Consider the following 26,522-nt stretch of genomic DNA (forward strand, 5'->3'; position numbering starts at 1 on the left):
TTTAGAAGTTACATGTTTGACAAGCACACACATACACACACACACGGCGGCTTTTATAGGCAGCTGGATTAGTCAGCAGAGCAAAACATCTGCTGCTTGACTTCTTCAACAATTTACTGAAAGTCAAACTCCACCTGTTTTCTTGCCTCAACCATCTGCTGGAAAAAAATGTTTTATTGGATGATTGCTTGACAGCATTACATATAGGATTGATGCTGTTTAAAGCAAATATGCGTAAGTCTATTACCATCCCGAAAGTTCTTTTTCCGTATTTACCATTTCTTTTTTTGTCTGATGCATCAAGATGAAAAAGGGTTTTATTTGAACGAATTAGAGATAAGTCTGCCCCTGCGAGCGTGATGGGAGTTTCTATTTGACACACTGTTGTAAAATACAATCAAAAACCTGGTATAAATTCCCCCTAATTGCCCAGCAGTTCTAGTTAAGTGTGTTTGTAATTCAAGTGGATAATGCATGCGACTGTGAAGCTCTAAATCCTGTTTTGCCCGCTGACCTGGCACAGAAGCATGTGTGTGCACCTGCAGGTGTGTGGCTGCGTTTCTGTGCATGTTTGGCTCTGGTCACCTGGTACTGGCTGGTGAGCCGAGCATTGCTTAGATCCAGGCTCTGGTTGGTCCCCCTCAGGCCGCTGAGCTCCCCCTCCAGTCGAGTCCTCTCCAGCTGGGAGGCGCTCAGCTCCGCCTTCAGCACGGAACCCTGTGCCAACAGCTCCGCCTGTGACGCCAACCACTCCCTCTGCTGGGCCTGCAGCCTGCAACAGCAACACACATGGTCATTGTTGTGTCCAGTCGACTGCCCTACCCCACTCTTGGCTGAGTGTTTTTTAGATGGAGCCCATAATTATTATCCTACAAGCTGAATCCTACAAGAGACAGCTAACAAACAGACCTGACCTCACTTTGAACACATTAGGATGCTTGAACGTTTCTCTCAGTTCAGTCCAGAGGAAAGAAGCTGTGGACACAGCACTCTACCCCTATTCAAGCTGATATGACAAAAGTGACTCTTAAAAGTCAAGTCTTTTTTTATCAACATGCTAACCCTTAAGTTCTGATATTTGAGGGGAGCTCTCAACTTTCACTTCTTGCACAGTAAGAAAAAATTGTCACAACTGGTGATGTTCAGCGGAAGACTCCACATCCAGGCAACATCTGCCCAGAGTCTGCTGAAAAACAAAGCCTCTAGACATTATTGAAAAAAACAGTTTAAGCATTCTTTGTGTAATATAGGGAAACCGATCTCTTTTTAATACTATTTTACATTATCTTTATGACAAATGTCTTAATTTAAAAAATAGGGCTACAGTATGTCAATCAGCACTTATTTGCTTTGCAAATTTCAAAAAGACAAAGATGTTTCCGGTCTTACATGACTTTGAATGTTGATCTGTCATTTCTGAGACGGAATTCTTTATAAAAAAAAAAAATCTAAAAAAACATCACATATCTTTGAAGTACTTTGTAACACTCGAGTATTGTTTTTTTGTGTTCTTGTGGAGTAAGTTCTTGTTATTCTGCACTCAACCCTACGGTCCTCAATCAGGGCCCAAAATGCATTATATAGTGCATTAGCATTCAAATCGATTCTGGAGTTGCTCGCTGTGCTTCAAATATAAAGGCATTACTGCGACAGCCTGATTCATATGAACATGACTGCTGTGAGAGGGTGATCAGAACTCATGAATGGGTTGTTGAAAAGCTGTCTGAATTACTTACCTCTCGTTATCTTCTTTCATCCTCTCCAGCTCTCGTTCTGTCTCCAGCTTCTTCTGGGCCTCCGCCTCCATCGCCTCCCTCTCCATCTTCATTTCCTTCTCTCTCTCCTCCAGCTGGGCCTTTCCACCCAGGAGCTCCTTGTACCTTGAAAATGAAAACACAATATTCACAAAAGCACATTCTTGTAAGACAGTGTGTTTCATTTAAAGAGAGCTCAGATCTGTGGATTTGTTGGGTTTGAGTTTTTAGCTAAGAAATTTTGACGAGCTAATAAATACAGGTGTTCAGTCTAACGTGATTTAATGCAGAAGCTCTGATAATGACTCTACTTTCATTGTTTTGAAGCTTTGAAGGCATCAGAAAGACTGTTAGGTGTACCATCTGGTTATTACTGATGTTTGGAGTGGGCTTGAAAAATCTTTTTGTAGGCGATTCTGATATTTTGGCCGCCCAAGTTAAAATGAATCACACTAGTGTTTCTCAGTCCTGGCCTTTGCCCTCCCTCCCCTTGTTTCTTTGTCGCAGCACACATTTACTCAGCCTATCAACTCTTCATGCAGCTCTGCAGTTAGCTGCAGTTAAAACAAGGATGCAGCAGAGAAGCAATTACAATATCCAGGGAGGGGTGTGAAACGGGATTGGTGTATTACACAACGTTGCTTTTAACAAAGCAAAACCAAAGTAAAAATGTAATAAGGAGCAAAGGAGAGGAAAAGTGCGGCTTGGTTAATAGATCAACAGCAAATGTGATAACTTAGCAGAGGGTTTAATGGTCTGCTGATGGGAAGCAATCAACTGGGTATTAAATGATGTTTTGAATGAAGAATCATGACTGAGAATGTGTCAATAACATGAGCAAGGCTCAATAGAATGAAATAAAATTGCAAATAAATTAGTGTTGGCCAGAATTCCCCCTAAGCATTTATTGTATCATTTTTAAATATAGAAATAATAAAATGGTGGTGTGTGTGTCTAAGGTTGATCTAAATCTATATTTTTGGATTTTGTTTTAATATAAAAAAATTTGGTTTGATAATTTATTTATTTTTTGTAGCTCTGGGGTGTTTGTACCTGCCCTCCAGCTCCCTGTACTGAGCCTCCAGGCTGCGATTGTTGCTCCTCAGCTGGGAATGTTTGTCCAGCAGCTCCTCTAGCTCCACCTCCTGCTGCTGCTGCAATGCTGTCATTCGCTCGTGGTCTCGCCTCAAAGCCTCCATCCTGGCCACAGACTCCTCACGTTCCCGGGCCCACACCTTCGACTCGGCCTCCAGCGCGGCACACCGAGCTTCACTCTCGCTGCAGCGGGCCAGTACTGATGCATGCTGGGAACTAAATGATGCTTGCTCCACCTGTGAGTTTAGGATTTGTGTGTGTTTTTTCAGAAGCAACACAGAACAGCCATACCATCAGTGAAGTTCTTCAGGTTACAAGGAAATCTACATTAAAGTGTGAAGTGACAGCAATCCAACTCTCATCAAAGAAATAATAAATACAAAATATTTATCAATTAAGCATCCAGACCCACCCCAATGAAAACCTCGTTTTTTGACTTAACATGATTTTGTGGCATTTTCTAATGATGCAGGGCATATATTAAGACAATTAAGTTCAAATTTCATTTCTAAATATATTTCTCTATTCCTATCATTGTGAATCAGAAGCAGATGGTAAAATTGGGAAAAGTTTGTAACTGTGACATTGGAGCAACAATCAGCGGGGAGGTCACAACCTCCCGCTCCACCCTAATCTGAAGTATCTACTTGTAGATGACTAGATCCAAGTATGTCTACATTTTCCTCATCCAAGGTGGCATCTGACTCCAAACTGCACAGCTGGATAGCTGTAATATTACTCGCCATTTTTGTTGTACTGATAATGTTAGATTGTGGATGTGAAGGGCTGTAAGCTAGTGGGGGAGAGTGTACAGATGGATGACAAAAGGTGGGGGCGGGCTTATTCTGCACCAACAGTTCCTCTCACAATCCAAAGGTGAATTTCTGATGAACTCCTGCTGTTCTGCAGAAACTATGTCCAAAAAAACTGACATTATTATGGCTAAAAACAGCATAATTATAATTAAAAGACCACTGGAGGAACGCTTTTTTAAAATAGATCGAAAGATGATTGGGGTGGAACTTTAGGTGCAAACATTTGTTCACAATTTTTTTTATTTTATGTCAGGCTATGACCAACCTTCTCCCCTGAAACTTAGATGCACACTTCTGCACACTTGGCACTTTTTCATACCATCTGAGCTTGCAGGATTTTTTTTTATAAATATGTTTTAAATAGGCACAAGTTCCACTAAATTCAGCTACCCACTCCTGCTGTAAGTGTATGGGTGGTCACCTGTAGCTGCGTGTTAAGTTGTTGCAAACGGGTGCAGGAATCCTGCAGGCTGAGTGAGTTTCGACGCAAAGCCTCCAGCTCTCCTCTCAGGTGCTCACAGGCCTCCTGGGACTGCGACAAGCGCATCAGCAGAGCCTCCTGTTCTGCAACAGCCACCAGTCTCTGAGGAGGACAAACATGTCTTCAGGTGGAAGTATTGATGGAGCGCTATGGGACAGACTTTAGTACAGTAAACCTCTGAAAATATGATGAGTTGACCCTTGCAAAGGGCCCTTGTGGGAAACCCCTTTGATGTACATGTGAGGCATGTTTCAGCCTCTACTGTAGGTGCAAAAATGAATCTGCATCCACTATGCTCGTAACATGGAAACACTTTTATCTTTATAGTTTTAAGTTTAGAGTTTTGCCTAAAAGAATTCAGGTGTCCAAAACATTAAAACCACCTTTTAGGCCAGGGCTCTGCAGCCTTCCACACTTAAAGAGTCATTCAGGTCAATTTCTCACTGACCACAATCGTGTAGGAGCCACAAAGTCTTAGAAAATTAAGACACAGATTTCCACTGTTGTTGTTATAAATACATAAACTTTCTTTGCATAAATGAAACATTTTTTTTCTAAATTTCATGTGAACAGAGGTTCATATCCCTTCCTTTCAAAATAAACAACACTGTACCATATAGGATCATCTCAATGCAACAACTGTGTGATGTCAGCAGTAATAAAAAAAAGTATATATCATTTTTCTTATTGTTGTTGTTGTATCAAAGCCAGAAATTTGTAAATATAGCAAACTATAATTAAATCAGCGCTAATTAAGCGCCTTCTTTTTGAACCATATGGCAAATGTAACTCCTTCATGCCGTATGTCAGTAATTTGCAACACACCATTAAATCCAGGACCCCCTAATTAGCATCACCTTGAATAGAAAAAACTTGAAAAATATTTTTTTATATATATCTGGAAACACAGTCAGGCATTGAGGGGTTAAAATCCTTGAATTTTGTACCATAATAGTCAGTCCACCTTATAATCCAGTGAGCCTCAAAGGGTGAATTTTGGTTGTGCTTACTGATCTCAAATTGATTTTCTGTGGTATGCGGTGCTCATAAATCTGTCAAAATGTTAGACTTGGTAAACTATGAAGGTGTATCACTTGACGGATTGTTAGAGCATTAGAGCTACTGTAGTCAGTAGCCTGGCGGAGTGATACGTATTGTTTTTCAACTGTTAGTGACTGATTTAAATATCGTTTGACTTATCTGTTTTGCCTAACTTTATTTGTCTTTAATCAGAGAGCCTCAATGGAGGGGTAAAAGAGCCGCATGTGGCTCCGGAGCATACGGTGGAAGACCCCTGGCTTAGGCAGATACTGTATAAATGTTGGCGCTCCAGCCTAACTCAAAGAAAACAATGTTTTAAGGGTTGAAATATGGTTTGTGCTTTTTCTCGAAGGCTGCTCTTTGTTTACAGAAGTTGGCTATTTGCTGACAAAGTCACTAAAAGATCCACTTGTCTGCCTCATTCTAACATTTGATCTGTTGGTTTTTTTAAACCTTGTCGTAGATTGGGTTTTACTGTTGCAATATATATATATAGAGAGAGAGAGAGAACCATATCTCAGTTTAATATGTATATGAAATATTACAAATAGAAATGTTACATTAAGCTGCAGCTTTTTTGAAAGTGGTCCAATAGACATTAATACTAGCCAACGTTTCGTATTTCTGCTTGAAATCAGTTTGTTTACAAACCGAGGAGGATTCTCTTGAAACTGGGCATCTGAATGCAATTACACCAATGACCACTATGGAATGACAGATGATTATTGTCAGTCTGATGAACAACCTGTTTATTTTTAGGAGCTCAATCAAGCTCATAAGGTTGTAAGAGACACCACGCCGGTGGAAATTTCTAGTTATCTGGTTACAGCAATTTTGCCTAATGAGGAGGAAAGTGTTTGTCGTGGAGGACGACCAACACCAACATCTCTGAGATGAGAAATCCATGTGAAGAACCGCAATTACAGAGGACAATCCATGCAATGTGGTGCGCTGTGTATCCTTTTATCTTACTCCAGCATCTTGTAGGTTGTCATACGTTAAAATATCATCTAATATGACACATGCTGGTAGGTGCTTTGCAGATGAGTTTTTTTTTTCATTGAGGCTAAGCCAATACTTCTACTCTGACATGAATATTTGCAGATTCTTGTTTATGTATTAACAACATTTTTTTTCTTGCTTGTGCCTCTTTCAGTAATTGAATTAAATTGAATTTGCACAGTTAAGCTTCGTTTGTCTGCTTCTGTGTGTTTAAGTTCATCACAGGACGAGGACTGCTCTAGTCAGGCAACGATTTGGTCAAAAGCAGTAAACTCCAGGATATTTGCTCATTTTAGACAGGAAGGAAGCAGCTGATGGTGCAGCTTAGTAATGGGAAAGAAATCCTGCAAAACAAACAAGATTTTTGAGGAACTTCCGAAACAAAGGAAACTCCTCTGTTTTTTAACCTTATAAAAGTCAATCGGGCATAGCAGGATAAAAATAAGATGGGATCAATCCAAAATACCTCTGCCAAAACCGACAAAAATGCCACCACTCAGTTATCACAAATAAAGAATTATTTTTAACTCAAAGCACTGTGCCTGCTTTGGTTAAATTTACATGCACACCCCTAAAATGACACTGAAAAATATCTGTCAACTGTGAAAGAAGGTGAAAATCCCAGAAAGCAAAACACATTTTTTTTACCTTTTTTTTTCCAAATGTGTTCATATTTTTTCATGTAACGCGCTTTTGTTCTCCCAATTGGATTTAAAGGTTATTACTTATGTTTTTTCATAAGACTTTTCATGGTTCCTTACATGAGCTTGTAAAATACAGCAACATACTTTAATAACAAACCAGTGATTCAGAAAATGATTAGATTTAATGGTCTGTGTAAATAAGACTGCTTATCTTTTTTTTCCTGTAGGACCCAAAGAGGAGATTTCCAATCTCTGTGAGTTATTTCATGTGTGTTTTCTTCGCACAGATATGGTTTAGAGCTTGGTTTTCTTTCTAATCAGACATTATTCATCTCATAGTTTGGCTGCAGTGAAATGTGACTTTTTCATGAAAGTGCTAACATTTATAAAGTAATAAATCTCTCAGAAGTTTGAGTCCTGCTGCATTTGTTCTTTAACTGGGAATTTTTTTAATGAAATTTGTTAAATTGATGTTTTAAAAACTCATCATTTCACTACGTCTTTCTGTAGCTGCAGTCGTCGTTATGGCAAAGCATGCAGGAGTGGGAATTAAGGCCTGGAGCTGCCTCTGCCTAATCTCAGCCTTTACCTGCACTCCACGCAGCACCATGCTGACTGAAAAATGCACAGGATGAAACTCCTGACCTTGGCAATGATGAAGCTGCCCCTCACAGTGCGATGCTCGAGTTAATGTGTGTTTTTGAGGTGGAGCGAAGCAGTATGAGCTGCAGCAGGAGAGCACCAGCAGAGATAAGGAAGATTAAAAGTATCCGAGGTGACATTTTAAAACTGATGAGCAAAGATAAAACAGGAGTCCCGGGACCTGAGTAACACTCACGCAAGAAGTGGCCTTGTGTGAGCCCAAGGGCTGTCAACTTTTAGTAGAGCAACAATTTAGAAAAAATATGGATCAAAGCCAATACACAAACAGTTCCCAGAAATAAGGTCAAACAATGATACACACCTCCTTCTCCAGCTCTGTCACCCTCTCATTCAGCTGCCTATCCAGCTCTCCTGAGGAGTGATGGAGGGTCACCGAGAGGGCACGATCCCTGCCAGGTTCAGGGCTTTGATCTGGAGGCGGCGCCTCCTGGGTGCCTGAAAACTCTGAATTTGAAACCGACTTCACTTTTGTAGTTGCTTGACTCTTTTCTAAGTGAAGCAGAGCTTCGCTTCTCCTGAGGTGCTGTGAGAGTGACTCTGCTCTCTGCTGCGTCTGGTTCAGAGAATCTGTTGTCGCTTTGAGTTCAGCTTCAGATCTTTGTACCCTCTGGCTCAGTCGGTCGACTTCAGCGGTCAGTTTCTGTGAGCGCGCCTGTTCGCTTGAGAGATCCTGCACAAGAATAAAAGGACAAGCATGGAAATATAGTTACATGTTAAGGTTATATATACAACTTCCTGAAAAATAAACAAGTTCTAAACATATAATTGCTCTTTACTTAAAAGTATGATAAACATAATGATAAATACAGTGAAATATGTGATAAAGATAGTTCTGACCACTTTTTATAAAACTTCTTACACCTCAGTCTTCTGCATTGTTATTCTCAGTTTGCAGAGCAATAGGATGTGTGGGGAAAAAAGCTCTGGTTTAAATCAGTATTATTGTAGGATTGGGTGGGCGCACTGGGATGGTTTTATTGCATTTTTCCTCAAAAATCGGTCATCTTTTGATTGACTGTAACAGCATTCCCAGTGGTCTCTTAATTATGATTGTGGTGTTTTTAGCTAAAATCAGAAAACCTGTGTCCTTTTTCAGAACGTATTTTCTGCAGAGTGGCAGGAGTTTATTAGAAATTGTCCTTGTCTTTTTTTTTTTAAATCCTTGTCGTATGCGCCACTTCTGACATGGAGTAAGCCCTCACTTTCCGCCATCCATGTGTTTACATGTTCCGATAGCTTACAGCCCTTCACAACCTCAACCTAACATTACTGATGCAAGAAAAATGGCAACCAACATTGGAGCTATCCAGCCGTGCAGTGTTGAGTCAGATGCCAAAGAAAAGAAAGACGTGCGTGGATCTAGTTGTTTCCAAGAGGATGCATCAGGGAGCTTGTAGCCCAGCCATTACAGCTTTTAAGTCACAAATCATTTTTAAACAGCATTTTCACATATACAGTATATCTACCGGTAATAAAGATTTGAAACTTGATATAATCAGAAATTCTAAGCTAGATTTTCTTGATACATGTCCTCAATCATCGGAAAAAACGTCACAAGAACATGTTAAAAACACCATTTTCAGGTCATGCGTGATGGAGTGATGGTTTGACTGTGGCAGTGACAGGGAATGGTATGGGTTTTTTTTTTTTGTTTCTTTTTGTTTTCTTTCCTTAGCTTTATTATAAACACTTCTTGTAGTAATTTGTCTTTCAGACTAACAGAACTCTGTAATTGTGTTTGTATAATGTAAAACTCAATAAAAATACTGGGTTTAAAAAAAAACACCATTTTCATCAGAGTGGGTCTTTAACTTTGCTTAACCTGCTTCAACTTTAAAATGTACAATAGGGATCTACCAGAAGATTAAACTACAACATTTTTATCGTGAAAAGTTTCTTACTTTTTTATGCTGTCAGGGTAAAAACAAGTTTCTGAATAATATAGAGTTTGTGATGAGCTGGGAGGAAACCTTCAAACAAACAGAAGTTAATAATCACTATCTAAAATGTCAAAAGCCTTGAACTGTTGGATTGGTTATAGAACATGATGTAAATCCTCTGAGGTGCCGGTAAATCATTTTTTCAATCCTCAGTGGGAGTTTGTAAAGCACTGTAAATCTAATAACTGAAATATGTTATTTAGTTTTTTTTAAAAGTTACATAATGAGAGGAACTTTTTGATTTAGATACATGAAGTGGGACATTTTCATATTTTTACATACTTTTTCATTAGACTTATATTTTTGGTTTGAAGTGAAAGTGAATTAAAGCTAAAATGATATGAATCTGGAAAAAGAGCATCCCTTATTTATAACTTCTTTTCCTCTGTAGTAGCAGGTAAAATATGTTATTTCAGGTGACTTTCCCCTTCACTGCACCCTCTCAGTGGTGCTTACTTACTCCCACATGAACACACACCTGGGACAGTGAGCTCATCTTGGCCTGTGCCTCGGCATAATGCTCCTGCAGCTGCTGTTTTCCCTCCTCCATGCTGCTTAATCGAGTGCTGAGCTCTTTCTCTCGATCCTGCAGCCGAGTACAGAGCTCCTTGGTCTCAGATAACTGCTTACACACACGTCTACACACACACACACACACACACACACACACAGGTCAGACAAAGGTTGATTGAAGACAGAGTTGACATCACAGATAACGCATGGAACAACCAGGAGGCCCTCTCTTACGCCTGTAGAGTTAATTGCTTGATTGAGGTTAAAGTTTCGTGAAGGGCTGTGTGTACCTGTGTTCAGCATCTAGAGCACAAGCTCTCTGGTTGCTGTGCTCCAGGGTCAAGGTTGTGCTCTCCAGCTGCTGCCTTAGCCTTGCTGCTTCCCTCTCTCTCTGGCGCCCTTCCTTCTGTTGCGTATCCAACTGCGACTGGCACGCCTCTTTCTCCTTCTCCAGTCGAGAGGCTTCCAGCAGCGCCTGGTCTCGTGATCTGGCGAGAGCTTCAGTTTCCAGCGTTGCTTCGCGGAGCTCCACCTCGAGCTGCTCCTCCCGGCGGCGGGACATCTCCAAACCACGGCCTTGGCGCTCCAGCTCACCTCTGAGAGTCTGGATGGTGAGCTCCAACTGGTTGCTCTAAGGAAAGATGAATGCTGATTTGTGTCTTATGAGCACATTAGAGACATGGGCCTCCTAACACATGACTGATACCAGCGTTTAACTAAATCAACCTCCAACAAGTCATTAGAATAACTCAGGACACTAAAAGTATCAAATAAATTAATGCTAATGTGTAGATTTGCATACAATATAATCCTAACAAATGTAAACCAGTGTTGGATGTGTGCCAGATTATTAATCAAGTACGTGTTTATGTTCCTCCTACAAAACCTCTGGATGGGGAACTGAAACAGGGATGTGTTGGACAGCAACTCATTGGCACACATTAAAACAGCTAAGTCCAAAGGCACTAAGTCAGTGAAACTTGATGGTTATGACGATTTAATGTGATATAAACCACAAATGTCACTACACAACATTGACTAAATGCAGCTCTGAACAAATTTTTCAACCGTCATTAAACTGTATGTTTGCAAATGACTTGATTGATAATCCCGCTGGAATCCACTTAAACGCAGACCCACAATTAATAAAAAGCCAATAAAGTTCAGGACAATAATTGAACTCTAACACCAAAATTTTTAAAAAAAGTGAAAAAATGTCAAATACGTTTTTGAAAGTCAAACCAGTATTTAGTTCAGAAAGAAAGAATGCTTTGACTTTGGCTGTATTCAGACTGGAAAAGGCAGTTGATCTGGACCAAGTCTGCGATCGAGTCCTGAACCTTGCGATTGGTCTGTATTCGGACTGACGTCTACCGGACAAAGCTTGTAAACAAAACCATGTGACTAAAGATCTCTTCAGTTATTGGCCAGGAATGACGAGGGCGGGGCAAAGCAAATCAAGAAAGAATAATGGAAGTCCTGCGCTTTGCAGTCCTTGTCAGGATAGCTCACTTATACAAACTTAAATATTTCGCTGACCAGTTTTGAACGTCTGTATTAACGTCAGCTACAACACTTTTTACTGCTACTTTTGTACAGCGGAGGCGTGCTGCAAGGCAGTTATTGAGGAAGCGTAAAGAAGGTACGTTGATAAGTGTTTATAGACTGTCGGCAAAACAGTGTGAGAAGCCTGTGTATCACGTTAAAGGTTGTTTTAATGGGTAATCAGTTATATGTTTCACTCTTCACATGTAAATTAAAAAAAAAACTTTTTGTACTAAAGTAGGAAAAAAAGGCAATAATTACAATGTTGAAATGTCACGTTGACATCATGTTGCCAAGCAAAATGTCAAATTGTGAGTTGGAGAAATTTCTTAAAATGTCAGTTAATGAAAAAAATAAATGGTAGAAAAATCCTTCAAGGTATTTATTGCATTAGCTGCTGGTTTCCTTGCATTATCCTCCATCAAATGCTTTTGTAGCCTTTGAGCAGCAAATAACCCAAACCCTGAGAATGAAGATGACCCAAAAATTAGTCAGGAGGAATCAAAGGACTGAAAGAATAAGCTAATAATACACAAAAATACTGATTCTTGCTTTCAATAGACAATAAAAGGGGAAGTTTTGATGATGTGTTGCACATTTAACAGAAGCATTAATAGAAATAATAGAAATAACTGCATCTTAATATCATTACGCACAACTGAATTCAGATTTGCCCCTGAAGTGAAGTAAATCAAGTGAATTTCCTGTCACGGTGAACATACACAAATATAAAATACGAGCCTGGGCATAGCATGACCTAATTGAATGCAATCAGTTTCTATCCAATTTTTTATTAGCTTGAAGTTTAACATTTGAAACCTGTCTGACCCTGTAAGAGTGTAAAAAATGTTCTTCATCAACTGTCACATAAGTCTGGCTTTAACAAGATCAGAGGGGGAATTATACCCCAGCTCTTTCTTTGAGGGAGGTATACGTGGACCTTTAGCTTTAATGCTGACTAAGCAGAACTCTTTTCCTTAGTTAGCAGCTTTGACTTCTTTTTTTAATGTCTTGAAATTTTACTGCAAATAGCACATAAAGCACAGAATTCAGTGTGACCCCACTCTGCTAAGAGGAAAACGTCCAAGAAATGTAACTCTTATTTTTGGGCTTGTAGAAAAAATAAAGCACTTCAAAAGATGCAATAAGGCGTGAATTACAGTAAGAAAGAATAAGAATTTTCCGCTATTAACCCTTAGTGGTCCTGAACTCACCGATTGCCAGTCACACTAGCTATTTACAATGACGCAGTAATGAAACCGACCATCCCAAATAGCATTATTTTCATTCAAATTTAACGTGAATTAATCAAAAAGTTCTTAGCTTTGAAATTTTCGGATTAAAGCAAACATAGCAAGAGTTATGACACATAATTGTGACATCCCTTGGATTAAATCCTTGACACTTTGTATGTAGTTCAGTGGAGCTTCGCCTAGTTTTTTTAGACATTTTAAACATTGATTTGACCCTGTCTTTGCTTTGTTTGTGGATTTATTAAAAAAAATCTACATGTTTGATCTCTTGTTATAAAACATCAAAACTGATCTCAAAATTGTATGATTTTTTGCAGTAAGAATATAAATACATTTACCCTTCTACATTTTAATTGAGATTTTGGACAGTTTTGGGTACATTGCAAATTTATTGAGTTATACAATCAAAAATACATTTGTCAAAAAAGAAGCTGGAGTTGTTACTAAAAAGATGGTTGTCAAGTATTGCCTCAAACAGCAGTTTTAAAGAGAAATTAATAAAGCAAGTTGTAAAGTAGAAAAATAAAGTTCAGAGGCCCAAACTGTAAAGGGTTAAAGTGAAATGTGTATTTAAATAATTCACAGCTGTCCAATCCCATGGGTTTGTGATTTCTATCATAAAAATATAAGTTACTTGTTTTCAGATATGTGAGTAAAAATACGAATTTAATCACAACAACAAAAAACTGAATTCATTTGAAAACATGTGTCTATACTCAGACTAACTCCTCCTTTTCTTTGGGTTGTTTGTATAATAATTCTTTATTTTTCACAGATTTGTCTGTGCCTCTTTGAGTGTTTGAGTAACTGTTGCTAACCTTGCGCTGGGCAGACCGCAGAGCATCGGCCGTGCTGCGCAGAGCGTCTCGGTCTCTCTCCAGGGCAGCGCGTTCCCCTTCCAGGGTGGCGATGACCGTGGTTTGCATCCTTTGGAGCTCCACCTGGCTTCGGAGGCGGCACAGCTCTTCCTCCATGGCCAGACCCTCTGACTGTAGAACCTGCGGAGGAAGCAGAAAACTCACTCAGCTGTTGTCATGAGCATGAATGTGTACCAAGGGATCTATATGGCATCATGGAAATCTTTCCTTTGAAATATTTTAAACCCCAGATCTTTCCTTTTTATCATGTTCAAAAAAAGGAGGTTTAAAATGATATTTCCAAGCATATGGAAACTAAATTGTTTTATAAGTTTTTTGTTTTGTTTAAGATGAACTTGTTAAATTGAAAAATCTTTTAGTTTGCAACTAATTTAGTGAAGCAGGTCACATTCATTACCCAAAGTCGAAATGCATGCATATATATTGCATTTACAACTACAGCTCTGAGTCTCATTTCAAAAGGATGGAGTTCAGTAAAGACTGTAAATGTAAACTAAAATCTGTGTATGTATAGGTTCTATTCTCACAAACCCTGTACATCTACATAATGCTGACTGATGCTGATGCCATGGAGGTAGTGGTTCCTTTAGATGTTACATAGCATATAGACAAAAATAACAGCTGTGATAAAATAATTTCAAAAAATGCTGAAAAGCTGTTAAAATATTGGAAACATGGTTTTAAATTGTTTCCTTTTAATTATTCAATTTAAGGAGATTAGCTTTGATCACCTTGTGTTTAACTTTTTGTCTTTTTTTTATTGGTAACATTTGTTTTACCAGGATAAAATTGATTGTCTTTTATCAGGAAGACCTGGCTAAGAGGCTACAACAATGACACAGCAACAATGAAGCCAATAAGTCTTCAATTAAGAGCAAAGCTACGTTCAAGCTATACGTTCACACCACCCTCTGCAACATGCCTTCAAGCAACCACTTCCAACGAAAAGTCTATGTAAACACACGTAAACGTGTGTTTCAGGGTCCCGGCTTCAAAACTTTTGCATTCACGCGTAGCTACAAAAGCCTCTACAAACTTTTTTGTACAAAACGTATGTCCAGTGAATGCATGCTGAAAGTTAAACCAGTTCAAACTTTGACCAATAAGGGACTGGGATTTGGTGGTGACGTATGGATGGCATCTCCTTTAATTCACTGATGTGAAGAACTGAGAAGAAATTAATATTTGCGAAGGAAGAATTGTGGGAGAATTGCGGTTTGTGCACGACTGTGAAAGAAAAAGCGTGGAGTAAGATAAAAGCCCCATCAGCTGTCACATGCCCGGTTTAACCCCCAATCCAACCCCATAATAGGGAGTGTCAAGCAGGGAGGTAATGAGTCTTTGGTATATCTCAGCCTGTATTTGAACTCACAACCTTCCAGTCTCAAGGTGGACACTCTACCACAAGTCCACTGAGCTGAAATTCACAAGATTTGGACCGCTTCAACATTTCGCACCAAGACCACAATAAACGGTAGAAAAAGTTAAAGGAAGGAGAAGCCCCTCCCTGTTTGTCCAGTGTGAACACCATAGGATATACTCGCATTCAAAAATAAGAATTTAGCGTGTTCTTAACCCTTGTGCTATCTTAGATGACCCCAGCCTTACATGGATGTGTTCTCCCTACCATGACAAAGGTGGATAAAGGTGGAAAGATTTCATGTAATCCATGGACACCAGTGAAGATCATAAATCACTAAAGAGAAAAGGTTCAGCGCACTGTCTAGTGGGTCTAGATGACCCAACTTCCAATGTTAAAGTGCCTAGGATAGCACAAGGGTTAGATGAACATCACATGCCCCAAGTGTCTGTAACTGTTTAGGAACAGCTGAACAATAACTGGATAGATATGATGGGAGTTTATCTAGAATCTAGAAAGCTGCCTCTAGTGTCCCTTTAGGAAGAGAGAGGGCCAAAAGAATGAGGAGTTGAGAACACAGGGATGAGCCCATAACAGAGTTTTTTTATAAAACAAGGAGAATTGTGCAACAGTGTGTTGAGACGACCAAGACTCAAAAGAGAAGGCTCGCCTTTACCCGTCTTTTCCAGGCAGACAGGAAACAGCATCTGTTTCTGGAGTTGAATGCAAGCAAAGCCATCCATTTCTTTGGCAGGTGGGAATCAAACTATGAATGACAGTTTGTCATTCAGCCAAATCTCATTTGATTTGTCTTCACCTGTTTTTTTTTTCCACTTTTTAATGCAACATACAATGTTTTTGGTTTCTACTACCTTTCCTATATTGTCACTGATCCTCAGTTGAACACCTGTTTCAACATTCAGCACTTGGTTTTATTCACAGGTGCCACATTATTGTTACGCCACCTGTTCTTTTTATGCCCTTCCGTTTATGAGTATGCTGCTTTTTTCTCATCAGTTTACAACTTTTAGGTCCATTTTCTTGTATTTATACCAAGTTTTCTTTCTGTTTAGGTCGTCTCTTCAGTCCTCTTGCACATTTCCATTTTGCAACTTGATGCAAAATTTTAGAGGAAGGCAGATTGATGGCACTGCTTTGGTGGTTCTCTTCTTTCATCTTCTCACTACAACTAACCTCAGTCTGTGTCTTACCCTCCTCACTGCCAGATATTGATTTCCTCATCTTCATCAGTGCACTCTGAAGAGCTGGCAGTGATCTCCTCTCACTCCCACCCAGTCTCAGTCATTCACTTACTTGTTATTTGCCACAAACAGAGACACTTGTGTTTTGCAGAGGCTCGACATTTATTCATATAATGCTTTCTGTATGATTACATTCCAGATGGCAAACACCAGCAGCGCTATAAGCAGACATTTCTGATTTGGGAGATTTCATTAAAACAGCAAACCTGAATCACATCATGTGATCACGATCTTTTCCTTTATTTGGATTCCATCTAACTAAATATTCCTGTACTTTTGTGCAGTTGTTGAATAAAAAATTATCATTATGTCATCACTGTTATAAATATCAATTTACTCAGTTACATTTACTTAAGTCTCTTTGGTAAAAACATTGTAGTTCTCAGAGCAGTTTTTCTGCACCATGCATTTGTACTTTTGCATACTTTTAGAGTCATGCAATAAACCAGTACTTCTACTCAGCTTCTGCAGGACTGTTTTTGTGCAGTTTTTTTTTTTTTTTTTTTTTTTTTAAATGTCACAATTTATTCTAGGCATACACAAAGTATCAGAAACTAATGGCATTAAAAGGTAAATACTGTAAAGTAATTAAGTTTTGACTGTATGACCACAGTGGACCAGCAACATACTTTAACATGGATGGCATGTGGAAGGACACTGAAAGCTAAGAGCAGGGGATCACCAACCTTTTTGAGGATGAGGGCTATTTTATGGAGTCTGAGTAGTACGAAGGGCTCCACAGGACCTGTTTACTGCTAATTTCCCCAAAAAAAACAAAACCACAGGCTACTATTGCAATAGTAATGATAATAATTAGCAGCAGTTATTATAACATTATGAAGTGATTGCTCAGATATCAAGAGTGATCATTTTAACAATTCTATTTACTGATTGCCACGACAGTAACAACAACAAAAACATGTTTAAACATGAAACATTGATTTATTTCTGTTTATCTGCTCAAACATTTGGAAGTCAGGAGGAGTTGTATTGGTTGCGCAAAAGATCATTTTTTAAATGAAGGAAATCATAAATCTTGTCAGAAAAAGGTTTTTGAGTTTTTGAACACTTAATGCATGAAAATGTAACATTTTGTGCAAAGCAATTAGCTTAATACTGTTAGTTTTATCAATAGTCTCTGTGATTTGTCTGATCATTTAGTAGGTGGGAGGCCAGTGTAGAGGCCTAACTGGCTTTTTAGTTCTTTATCAGAATATGCAGCTCTAAACAAAGCTTCAGTTGCTTTCTGGGATTTTTAACAGGCCTGTTAAAAATGAATTTGACACACGAATTGTGTTCGGTGTGAACAGACAGTTCATTTTCACGATGCACGCGCGAGGTGCGCACGAGGACCGGCGAGGGGACACTCTGCGGTACATGTGTGCGGAACCGTGGCTACTGATCCGCAGTGATCCGTTGAACTCCTCATTTATTCCAAACATGAATGAAACTTTTAAAGATTATTTTGAATTCCATCTGTAATATGTTTAAGGCCAATATCTGTGACATTTTAAAGGATGCTTTGCAGCGCTTTAAGTGATCGTCGTTGGCACAGGGTCACCCCAAAACATTTCATTACTTTATAATAAAATAAGAAAGCCTCTTGGACAAAAAGTGAAACATCTTCCACTAAAAAGATCAAGGATATGTCCAAAGACCCAGATTCCTGGATTTTAAAAGCGATTCCAACCCCAAGCTCACCGAAAACCTAATAAATATAAACATTTTACAAAGCCTATTTATTAATCCACTGTGTTCTGATCGTGAAAATTTGGATGGCTTCTAAAAAATGCAATAAAATCATTCACTGTATGGGAGAACTGGACTGAGCGACCCCTTCCTCCTTACGTTCTAAAAAGCCAAAACCTCAGAGACTTCTTAGTCAGATTAGTCAGAGTAACCATTCTTGTTTTGCAACCTTTTAAAATATGTTCTTGCTAATCCTTTTTTTTCCATGACATTTCTACTGTAGTGCAAATTAGTCAAGTTTTAAACTGACCAATAAGATGCCTCAATAAAAGTAGGTGGCCCCACGTTGAACGTTCAAAAGGGTTTGCCATAGACATGTAAACTCAGACAGACACGGACCAATCACGGCTTACTGAGGTTGTCTGGTTCCAACATGCTGATGGTCGCATCACGGAAAAACGGCAGCTGAATTGACTTCCTTTGGTTGGAACCGGAAACAAGTTATTTTCTATGGGTGACGTCTCACTCCCTCAGTCCACTTCTCTTATACAGTCAATAATTAAAATACAGTCTTTTCCCATTAAAAAAAATCATTCATCTGCAATGCATTGTGGTCCATGGTTGTCAATTTAGTGAGCATCGATGCACACCATTTTTTGCAGAGACTTCTGCGAAATTTTCTTGGTCACTGGATTTTGGAATTGTAGACATCCTGAACAGGTTGCAGGTCTGTTGCAGGGCCAAACAGACACACACACGTGTGCATCTAGGAGCAGGTTAGAGACACCAAATAACATTTGAAGCATGTTTTTAGACTGAGAGAGGAAACCGGAGGGCTCAGAGAAAACCCTCGCATGCACGGAGACAACATGCAAACACAGGAAGAACCATGCCAGGATTTGAACCAGGGCCTTCTCGCTGTGAGACAAGAGCACTCAGCACTCCACCAATGAAAAATACTGTAAACACAGTAATGTTTACTTTTATTTAGTTAACAAAACATTTTATTTCAGCATCTGCAAATATAAACTATAAAGCACATAAGTTCAAAGTACTTCAGTGCTGTTGTCACTATTTACTGATTTATTCTTACTCAAGTAAAAATTTTGGTTGATTACTTTTTCTTCTACCTGGGTAGTTTTAAAGTTAATGTTACTTTAACGTAAGTAGCATTTTTGGTGTCTCTTTCCTATAAACCATCTATTTTTCTGGACTATATTTTTAATAAATGTATGTATTTTTGAAAACCGTCTTTCTGACATTTTATCTGCCTGATAAAAGACCTGCTATTCCAACTACAAGGTGTTTTTTTTCTCCTCATCCTTACCTCTATCTGCCTTCGAGCCTCGAGCAGGCTCTCTGCAGCTTTCTTCAGGCGCTGCAGCTCAGACTCCGAGAGGACCAGCTTCTGCTCTGCCTCCCATGTCTTCCTGCTTTGCTCTGCCAGCTTTGAACGCAGGTTCTGAGCCAGCTCCACCTGTCGGTCCACCTCCTCCTGGGCCTCCTGGAGCTGTTTTGTCAGAAGCTTCACATCAGGACCAGACAGGGCAAACACAGCTGGGTTTGTATATTTGACTTCACTGTGGTCCTCCATGGGATGTTTTGGGATCTCTGAACTTTCAGTCATGACAGCCTGTTCCTCCTTTGGTTCTCCATCTTTGTCCCATTTGTGCCTTTCTTTCTGTCCTCCCTCTGCTTCTCCTCGCCTTTTGGCCTGAATTTCAATTTCACACGGATCACATCTTCCCTCTTGAGCATGAAGGCCCTCCTCTCCTACTCCTGCTTCCCGCTGACTCCCAATGATGTCTCCCGTTTTCTCCCTGTCCTCCATCAGTCTCACCCTCCCTTCCCCTTCTATCCTACAGGATTCACAGCCCTGGACTCCTCTAACAATCTCTTCATCTTCTCTGGGCAGTTTTTTAATGTCTCTCGCTTTTCCTGAGTCCTTCAGGTGTTGAAGCTGAGTCAGCAGCTCTTCCAGGCGTTGTTTTAAAGTGGCATTTTCATTCTTCAGGTTTTGAAACTGAAAAAATGGAAATAAAGAAAGCACTTTAAAGATTTTATATAAACCTTTTATCTTATTCTTTCATCTTTGTCTACCTTTCCTAAAACCCACCAAAGAAAACATTTTTTTAAAGTAGCATTTTGGATTAAAACAAAAAAGAATCGAAAGAGCAGACGGGTCTTAAATTTCTACTTTGTAATAGCAATGAATTAAAATGTTTCCACTTTGTAAGCTACAAACTTTAAAAAATGAAGGAAATGTGGGAAAATATCCTCTGGCTGTACTTTATATGTTCCATATATTTGAAAAAATAAGGCAAGATTGAAACACAAAAACATGAATATATCCTTTAGGAGACCAACTTCAGTTAACAAAGACAGCAGAAATACTTCAAAGTGCAGTCTAGGACGAGAAACAGAATGCTAATTTGTGTTTCAAACAGTAAACTTTTTATTACCGGTTATTCTTCCATTATATTATTTGACAAGTGTGGCTTCAACATATAGTTATTTGGTTTTTAGAAAAAGATGCCATTTTTCTTAAGTAACCGCTGTGAACAGCAACAATGGATTTGAAATGAAGTAATCAAGATGTGATTGAAGTGCAGACGTAAAGTTTTACTCCAGGGCAGACGTTTAAATGTTAGCATAACAGCCAATGTCACTGCTAAAATTACAAACTGGTGATTTGGTTAAACCGCTTGAATTACAGGTCAAAGTGTAGGCTTCAATCCCATTTTGATTGCTTCATTTAAAGTCTTTTGTGCTGCTGCTTAGAACCAAGCATACACAAACGGCGTCGCCATCACCAACCCTCCCTGACTTGACTGCACAGATATTATTCACAAGGAATCTTCCTTTATATTTTTACATATTTTAAATGTTTGTGACCATCAGGAACAATAGAGAACAAAAGCAGTGAACTGTAATTTAAATATTCTGCAGGATAATTGAGCTCTAAGCTTTTGAACAAGCACAGAAATGCTCAGCACACAGTGTGAGTGAACAAACTGGTCTCAAAAGAACCCAAAATGTCTAATTAACTCGTCTCATTAACCTCAGGTCTTGAACAACTGTGGCAGCCTTAATATTGACTGCTTTATTATTGCTGGTTCAAACCTTTAACTGCTATCTGGCTAAAAGACAAAACTTAAAACTGTGACATAAATGTGTGACAGCATGCAGAGTAAGGTACAAACTCAGATCATTTTTAAACAACCCACCCTGGTTACAAAACAAGAAGAATATGAATCATTTATTTGCTACAGGAGTAGAACTTTGCCGAGCAGTTTTACAACTTCTGGAATCTGGATGGTTGGTATTGGTGGAGCTAGCCTTGACATATCACATACTCCTGATCAAACTCTTAAGAGCAGTTCAGAAAATGCAAGAAATTTGCATCCTTGACCCAAATTAAGGCCAATACTGGTACTGACTGTTGCCCAGTAATGATCAGGCGGTATCTAAACAAAAAGTGTCTTCAAAGGCGTTTCCATCAACGCCACAAAATTGCCCCGTTGGACTTTGAGACCTGTCTGCTCTTGTGATTCCATGTCACTGACATAACAAGAGATCCCACCCGAAATGTTTTTTTACACGTCACATTTGAGGAGACGCCATCATGGTCTGAGGTGCCTTTTTCTTTAATGGAACAATGGAGCTTCGTGTTGTGCAAGGGCATCAAACCACAGCTGGCTTTGTGGAGATGTTGCAGGGGGCATTTGTCATGACTGAGGCCCCCTCGTCTGTGTGCTGGTGACTGTTTTTTCAACCCAGTCACCAGCACACAGTTCCCATCGCCCACCTGACAAATGACTTTTTTCAATAACCTCACTCTATTGGACCATCCTGCACATTCTCCTGACTTCCAATCCAATTGAGAACATTTGAAAATGGACGGCAAAGGAATGTGTACAAAACTGGACATCAGTTCTAGACAGTGGCTGTTCTTCATGAAGCCATCCTCACCACTCAGACCAACCTTCCCATAAGCCTTTTAGAGACTCTCACATCAAGCATGCCCAAACTAATTTAACAAAAATGTTGGAGCTTCTCATTAATAAGCGTTTTGTTTGGACCCTTTGAATTCTGCTTAGAAGACGTAACAGGGTTTTTTAGTCCTAAATTTTTGTCCATTTCATTTAAATTTCTTTTTTTTTTATGCTTGTTAAAAGGTTTGGCTTCTTGTTACCATTTCTTCCTTTTGCATTTTGAAGCTCCTTGCTATGATCTAGCCATGCAAAATGTAAATTCATGCAATTTCTTAAATAGTCATAAGGTTTTGATCAGGGGTGAATGTCAGCCGAGTCTTTCCCCTGTGCTCACCTCTCTGAGTGTGTTCTGATGCTCCATCTCCAAACAGGACAGCTCATCTTTTGCATCTGGAGAGTTCACCTGCGTTGAGTGGAAACAGATCATTTAGGCTTTCATCTGGCATTTCCTGCCTCATGTTCATCTATGCAAATATGGCAGAACGATAAGCCTTCTCATTTCCTTTCTTAGCTTCCAAAGTTTGATCCTTTTAGATGTTTTAGCTTCAAAGGAAAATGTTGAAAATAAATTTTAAGCCCTTCAGTTTTTAAGTTTGTAGTTTGTGTTTTCACTTGTTTTTTATGTCTTTTGTACTTATGATTTTTATATGCTTTCTACTTTATTGTACCTTTCATGAATGTTGGTTATTTCTGTTTATTCATTCATTGAATTTAATTCAATTCAATTTTATTTATATAGCCCAATATCACGACAACAGTTGTCTCAATGGGCTTTGTACCGGTAATTGTAAAGTGATAAAATTACAAGGATCTTAAATACACAGAGTTCAATTCTAAACTGAACTAACTAAACAGACTAAACTAAACTGAGCATCCCTGCCCTTAGACCCTCCAGGGTCATTCATTCACTCAATAAATTTTGAGTCAGAACATTTAACAACCAAAGCCAGACCTCCTGATGGGCCTGAAGCTCCTCAAGTCGTCTCCTCAGCTCTGCGTTTTCCTGCTCTGCTCCAAGGAGCATCAGTGTCGAAGCCTCACCTACTTCCACACTCAGTGGTTTATGATCTGAAAATTTGAGGAAGAAAAAAAATGAAGCAGAAAGAAATTGTAAAGAAGTTAATTTGTGAAAGTTAAAATTCACAAATACCTTAACATATTGGATTGTGAATACTGTTGTTAAAAAGGTGCAGAAATGCAGCTGCTCTGACCTGTCAATTCGCTTATCTCCTCGTCAGAATCGAGCTCTGAGCGGAGGAAACGCTGGTGAATCACGGCAGCCGGAGCAGGAACATTCTCCCTGCTGGAGATGGCATGCCTCAGGTCCGCCTCGAGGCTCATGTTCATCTCCAGTAGTTCATCAACACGCTGCCTCTCAGTGTCCCGCTCCTACACACAAATGAACACATCACAAGTGTTCAGCTTTTTGCCGTAAAAAAAAGGTTTATCACAGCTCAGAAGTTATTCATTTTAATGCAAACTTTAACTGTGAATGTGCAAGAAAAGTATTAAGGCCGTGTCACACAGCCACTACATGCATTTTGCGCATAGTGAACATACCTGAAAAATGTGAGGAGATGTATCACCAATCAACCCCTTTAAAACCATGCAAGTACGAATAAACCACGCAAATAACACAGAAATCTGCATAAACGCCAAATTTGACCTAAAATGTGTGCATCAATTACGTAATTCTAACGTGACATGTGCGTCGTATGCGCAATGAAAAAGTATGTTAGACATACATGAAACGGTCATGGGAAACCACAAATCCTACAAAAATCCCAAACAATTGTGTAAGATTTACATAAAAACATGTGTAAAAACGACGTGAATTAAGTATAAACTGCATAATTCTCAGCTGAACAGCTCAAAACCTAATTCACATAAAGTCCCGTTGGCTGAAACACTCGACAGACATCTACGCTCACTGACGAATGATGAACGCAAGAAAAACTTGGGAATTATGTATACCTAGCATGTATCACAAAAGACTGAAATTTTATACGTGGAAAATGTATGTTGTGGCTGTGTGACACGGCCTTCAACTGAAATGTTTAAACAGGCCAACCCACCGCCTCAACATCCATGATCCTCTGACGCAGCAGAAGATTGTCCCTCTCCAGCTCCCTTAGCAAGGAGCAGCGTTCCCGGGCGTCAGTCAGCTGCTCCTCCAGAAGAGTTTTTGTCTCCTGCAACGCTGCGCAGAGCTGCTGCTGCTCCTGCAGGGACAGCCACACAAAAGCAGAAACAGGAAGCATTTTAGAAATGGTAAATTCTATCTAAACAGTTTCAGGGGGAAACTGTTGATTGCAGCCTTTACCCAGTTATTTATATGTACATGTTTTTCATGCTTTTGTCATTTTTAAGTGATTATTATTATATTAGCCAAAAACATATTAAACTAAATTCTGTTTTAAAATTAAATTGTTTAAACTCTCATTAAAAACAATAATTTAAAAAATGCATAACATCAAAAACATCTGCATAAGAAAAGGAGGATTTTGACAAAAGAAAAAAAGTTCAAACTTCTACTATTTCTCTGATTCCCCCCAATCTCTTTTTGAATTTAGTAAAATTCAAGCCTTTTTTAGAAAGCCATTTACAACTACATGGTTGGCTTTACACACTAGACCAATTGCTCTGGCACACACACAAAGTGTGAGTAAAAACATCAATTCCCACTATTTTTCACTCAAATTCCAAAGGAAATATTAAAAGGTAGGTCTTGATTTACCAGAATCAAAAGACGTTATTTATACCAGGGGGATATTGCTTTTTTTTTTTTTGAACAGAGCTCAGATCAACAAATTCCAATATCCAACTAACAAAGGAAAAAGAAAAAGCTAAGTAACAAGTACTGTGCAGTACAAATTTCCAGTGTGTAAAATGAATATAAAATGATGTCAGATGCTTCTATGAAGTTTACAGGTTTTTATGGAGGAGTTATATAATTTTATTGACACAGGAAGTAAAAAACCCTCTGTGGCGCTCAGTCCTTGATGAGGGGAGTCTTAGTTTAGCTGTCTGTGTGCTTATGTAGTGGTCCAGGAGCTAGTGGAGGGGATGGGTGGAGTTATCCAGAATGCTTTGAAGTTTTGGAACCCTCTTCTCTCCTTTACTACCTCTAAGGAGCTTCACTCCCACCACATCGCCGGCTTATATCATCCATCTTAAACTATTAGCTTTTTTTGAAATACATTTTTAATGGTGAAACTTTCTCTCAAAAAAGGTGCTTTTCAGCATAAATCAGGCTTAAAAGATCACTGTGAGGATGTATTGACATCTGCCGTCATCCTCTTTGTTCATTCATTGGAGTTGTGTTAGAATTGACCTTTGTGCTACGGTAGATTTAAATGAATGTTTGGAAGCAAACTAATGTATTTTTTTTGCTAAGGTCAAGAAAATATATTCTGTTATTTGGGGTGGGAAAATAAAATTACCTAAAAGCTTTACCCATAAATTGATTTTTTTTTAATAATCTGCAGCCCTTTTGAGCAAAAAATGTTGTTTCCGTTCTTTAGTAGAACACGAATTGATGGCCTAAGGTAGCATTCAAGTTGGAATTAAACTGAATTAGCTTCTTTTTGATTTTTTATGCGAGGAACAAGCAAGGAAAGAGCAAAATTCTCCAGTTTCAACACCACATGCAAGTTCACATTTCCAGAACTTAATTAAACACCACACAAAAAAAGAAAAAATATAAATATGGCGAGCTGCTTCAGCTGTAACAGGGGTGTAAAGATTCAAAAACTTAATCAAATAAGCCTGAGATGGGGACAGAGTTTTTTTCCATTTTACAAGGACATGAACACCTTCTTCTGACTCAGAGCAGTTCTACTACTTTAAAATAAATCTCATTTGGATGTAAAAGTTCTAATAACTGAAGCTCTCGCTCCTCATCAGCAGAGCAGCTCCAAGCTATAAATCCAGATGACACCATCTAATATAATCTCATACTCTGGCTTTTGACTTTATCGTTGTTCATGCTCACTTTTGATTAAAACACTCAACACTGAGAGGGGAAATAATAAGGCTTTTAGGTTTAAGCAGTATTAGGTTCTTAAAAATGATAGGTATTCAAATACAGAAGGCTTTAAAAGAGATTTTAAAATCACCTCTCTTCAAATTTGTGCTTTGCATAGCATATATTCTTGTATTTGGTAAGAATATTTTAAATGCCAATATACTATCATTTGTGAGGCGTGTGATGTTTTTCTAGAGACCATCTGAGAAAATCTGTATGCATTTGGTCTGTGTAAGTGCGCCGTTGCAGCTTGCACAGGTTTGTACCTTCAGCTGAGTGCGCGTGAGCTCCAGGCTGCGTAATCTGTGTTTACAGCTCTGGAGCTCAGTCTGGAGCTGCTCCGTCCGTCCAGCTCGCTCTCGGGCGCAGTCCAGCTCATCCCGCAGTGCTCGCATGCATCTCGCGTCACTCTGCAGAGAACGGTTCTGCAAGCACAATCAATTGCACATGGTCATGTACCACAGGGTGTCGGGTGTGAGCTAAAATAATTATTGACCAAATATTGCACATGAATAAAGAATTTTTATTTTAAAATCAATGTAACAACATTACAAAAAAACCTAAT

General features: G+C 39.0%; 1 protein-coding gene across 1 annotated transcript in view; it reads right to left on the reverse strand.

Annotated features, from left to right (window-relative positions):
* LOC101172742 (girdin) overlaps positions 1 to 26,522 on the reverse strand; it is a 65,746-nt gene that overhangs the window by 12,862 nt on the left and 26,362 nt on the right. The window contains exons 10-23 of the mRNA XM_023959081.1: positions 26,224 to 26,382; positions 24,006 to 24,152; positions 23,142 to 23,319; positions 22,883 to 22,998; positions 22,265 to 22,333; positions 19,263 to 19,958; positions 13,565 to 13,744; positions 10,239 to 10,579; positions 9,914 to 10,073; positions 7,797 to 8,165; positions 4,086 to 4,247; positions 2,808 to 3,085; positions 1,737 to 1,880; positions 586 to 772 (exon numbers count right to left, since the gene is read on the reverse strand). Coding sequence (XP_023814849.1) covers positions 586 to 772; positions 1,737 to 1,880; positions 2,808 to 3,085; positions 4,086 to 4,247; positions 7,797 to 8,165; positions 9,914 to 10,073; positions 10,239 to 10,579; positions 13,565 to 13,744; positions 19,263 to 19,958; positions 22,265 to 22,333; positions 22,883 to 22,998; positions 23,142 to 23,319; positions 24,006 to 24,152; positions 26,224 to 26,382 — 3,186 coding nt within the window. The remainder of the gene's footprint in view (positions 1 to 585; positions 773 to 1,736; positions 1,881 to 2,807; positions 3,086 to 4,085; positions 4,248 to 7,796; positions 8,166 to 9,913; positions 10,074 to 10,238; positions 10,580 to 13,564; positions 13,745 to 19,262; positions 19,959 to 22,264; positions 22,334 to 22,882; positions 22,999 to 23,141; positions 23,320 to 24,005; positions 24,153 to 26,223; positions 26,383 to 26,522) is intronic.

The sequence above is a fragment of the Oryzias latipes genome, chromosome 10, assembly GCF_002234675.1.
Source record: "Oryzias latipes chromosome 10, ASM223467v1".
In the NCBI taxonomy this organism is placed as follows: domain Eukaryota; kingdom Metazoa; phylum Chordata; class Actinopteri; order Beloniformes; family Adrianichthyidae; genus Oryzias; species Oryzias latipes.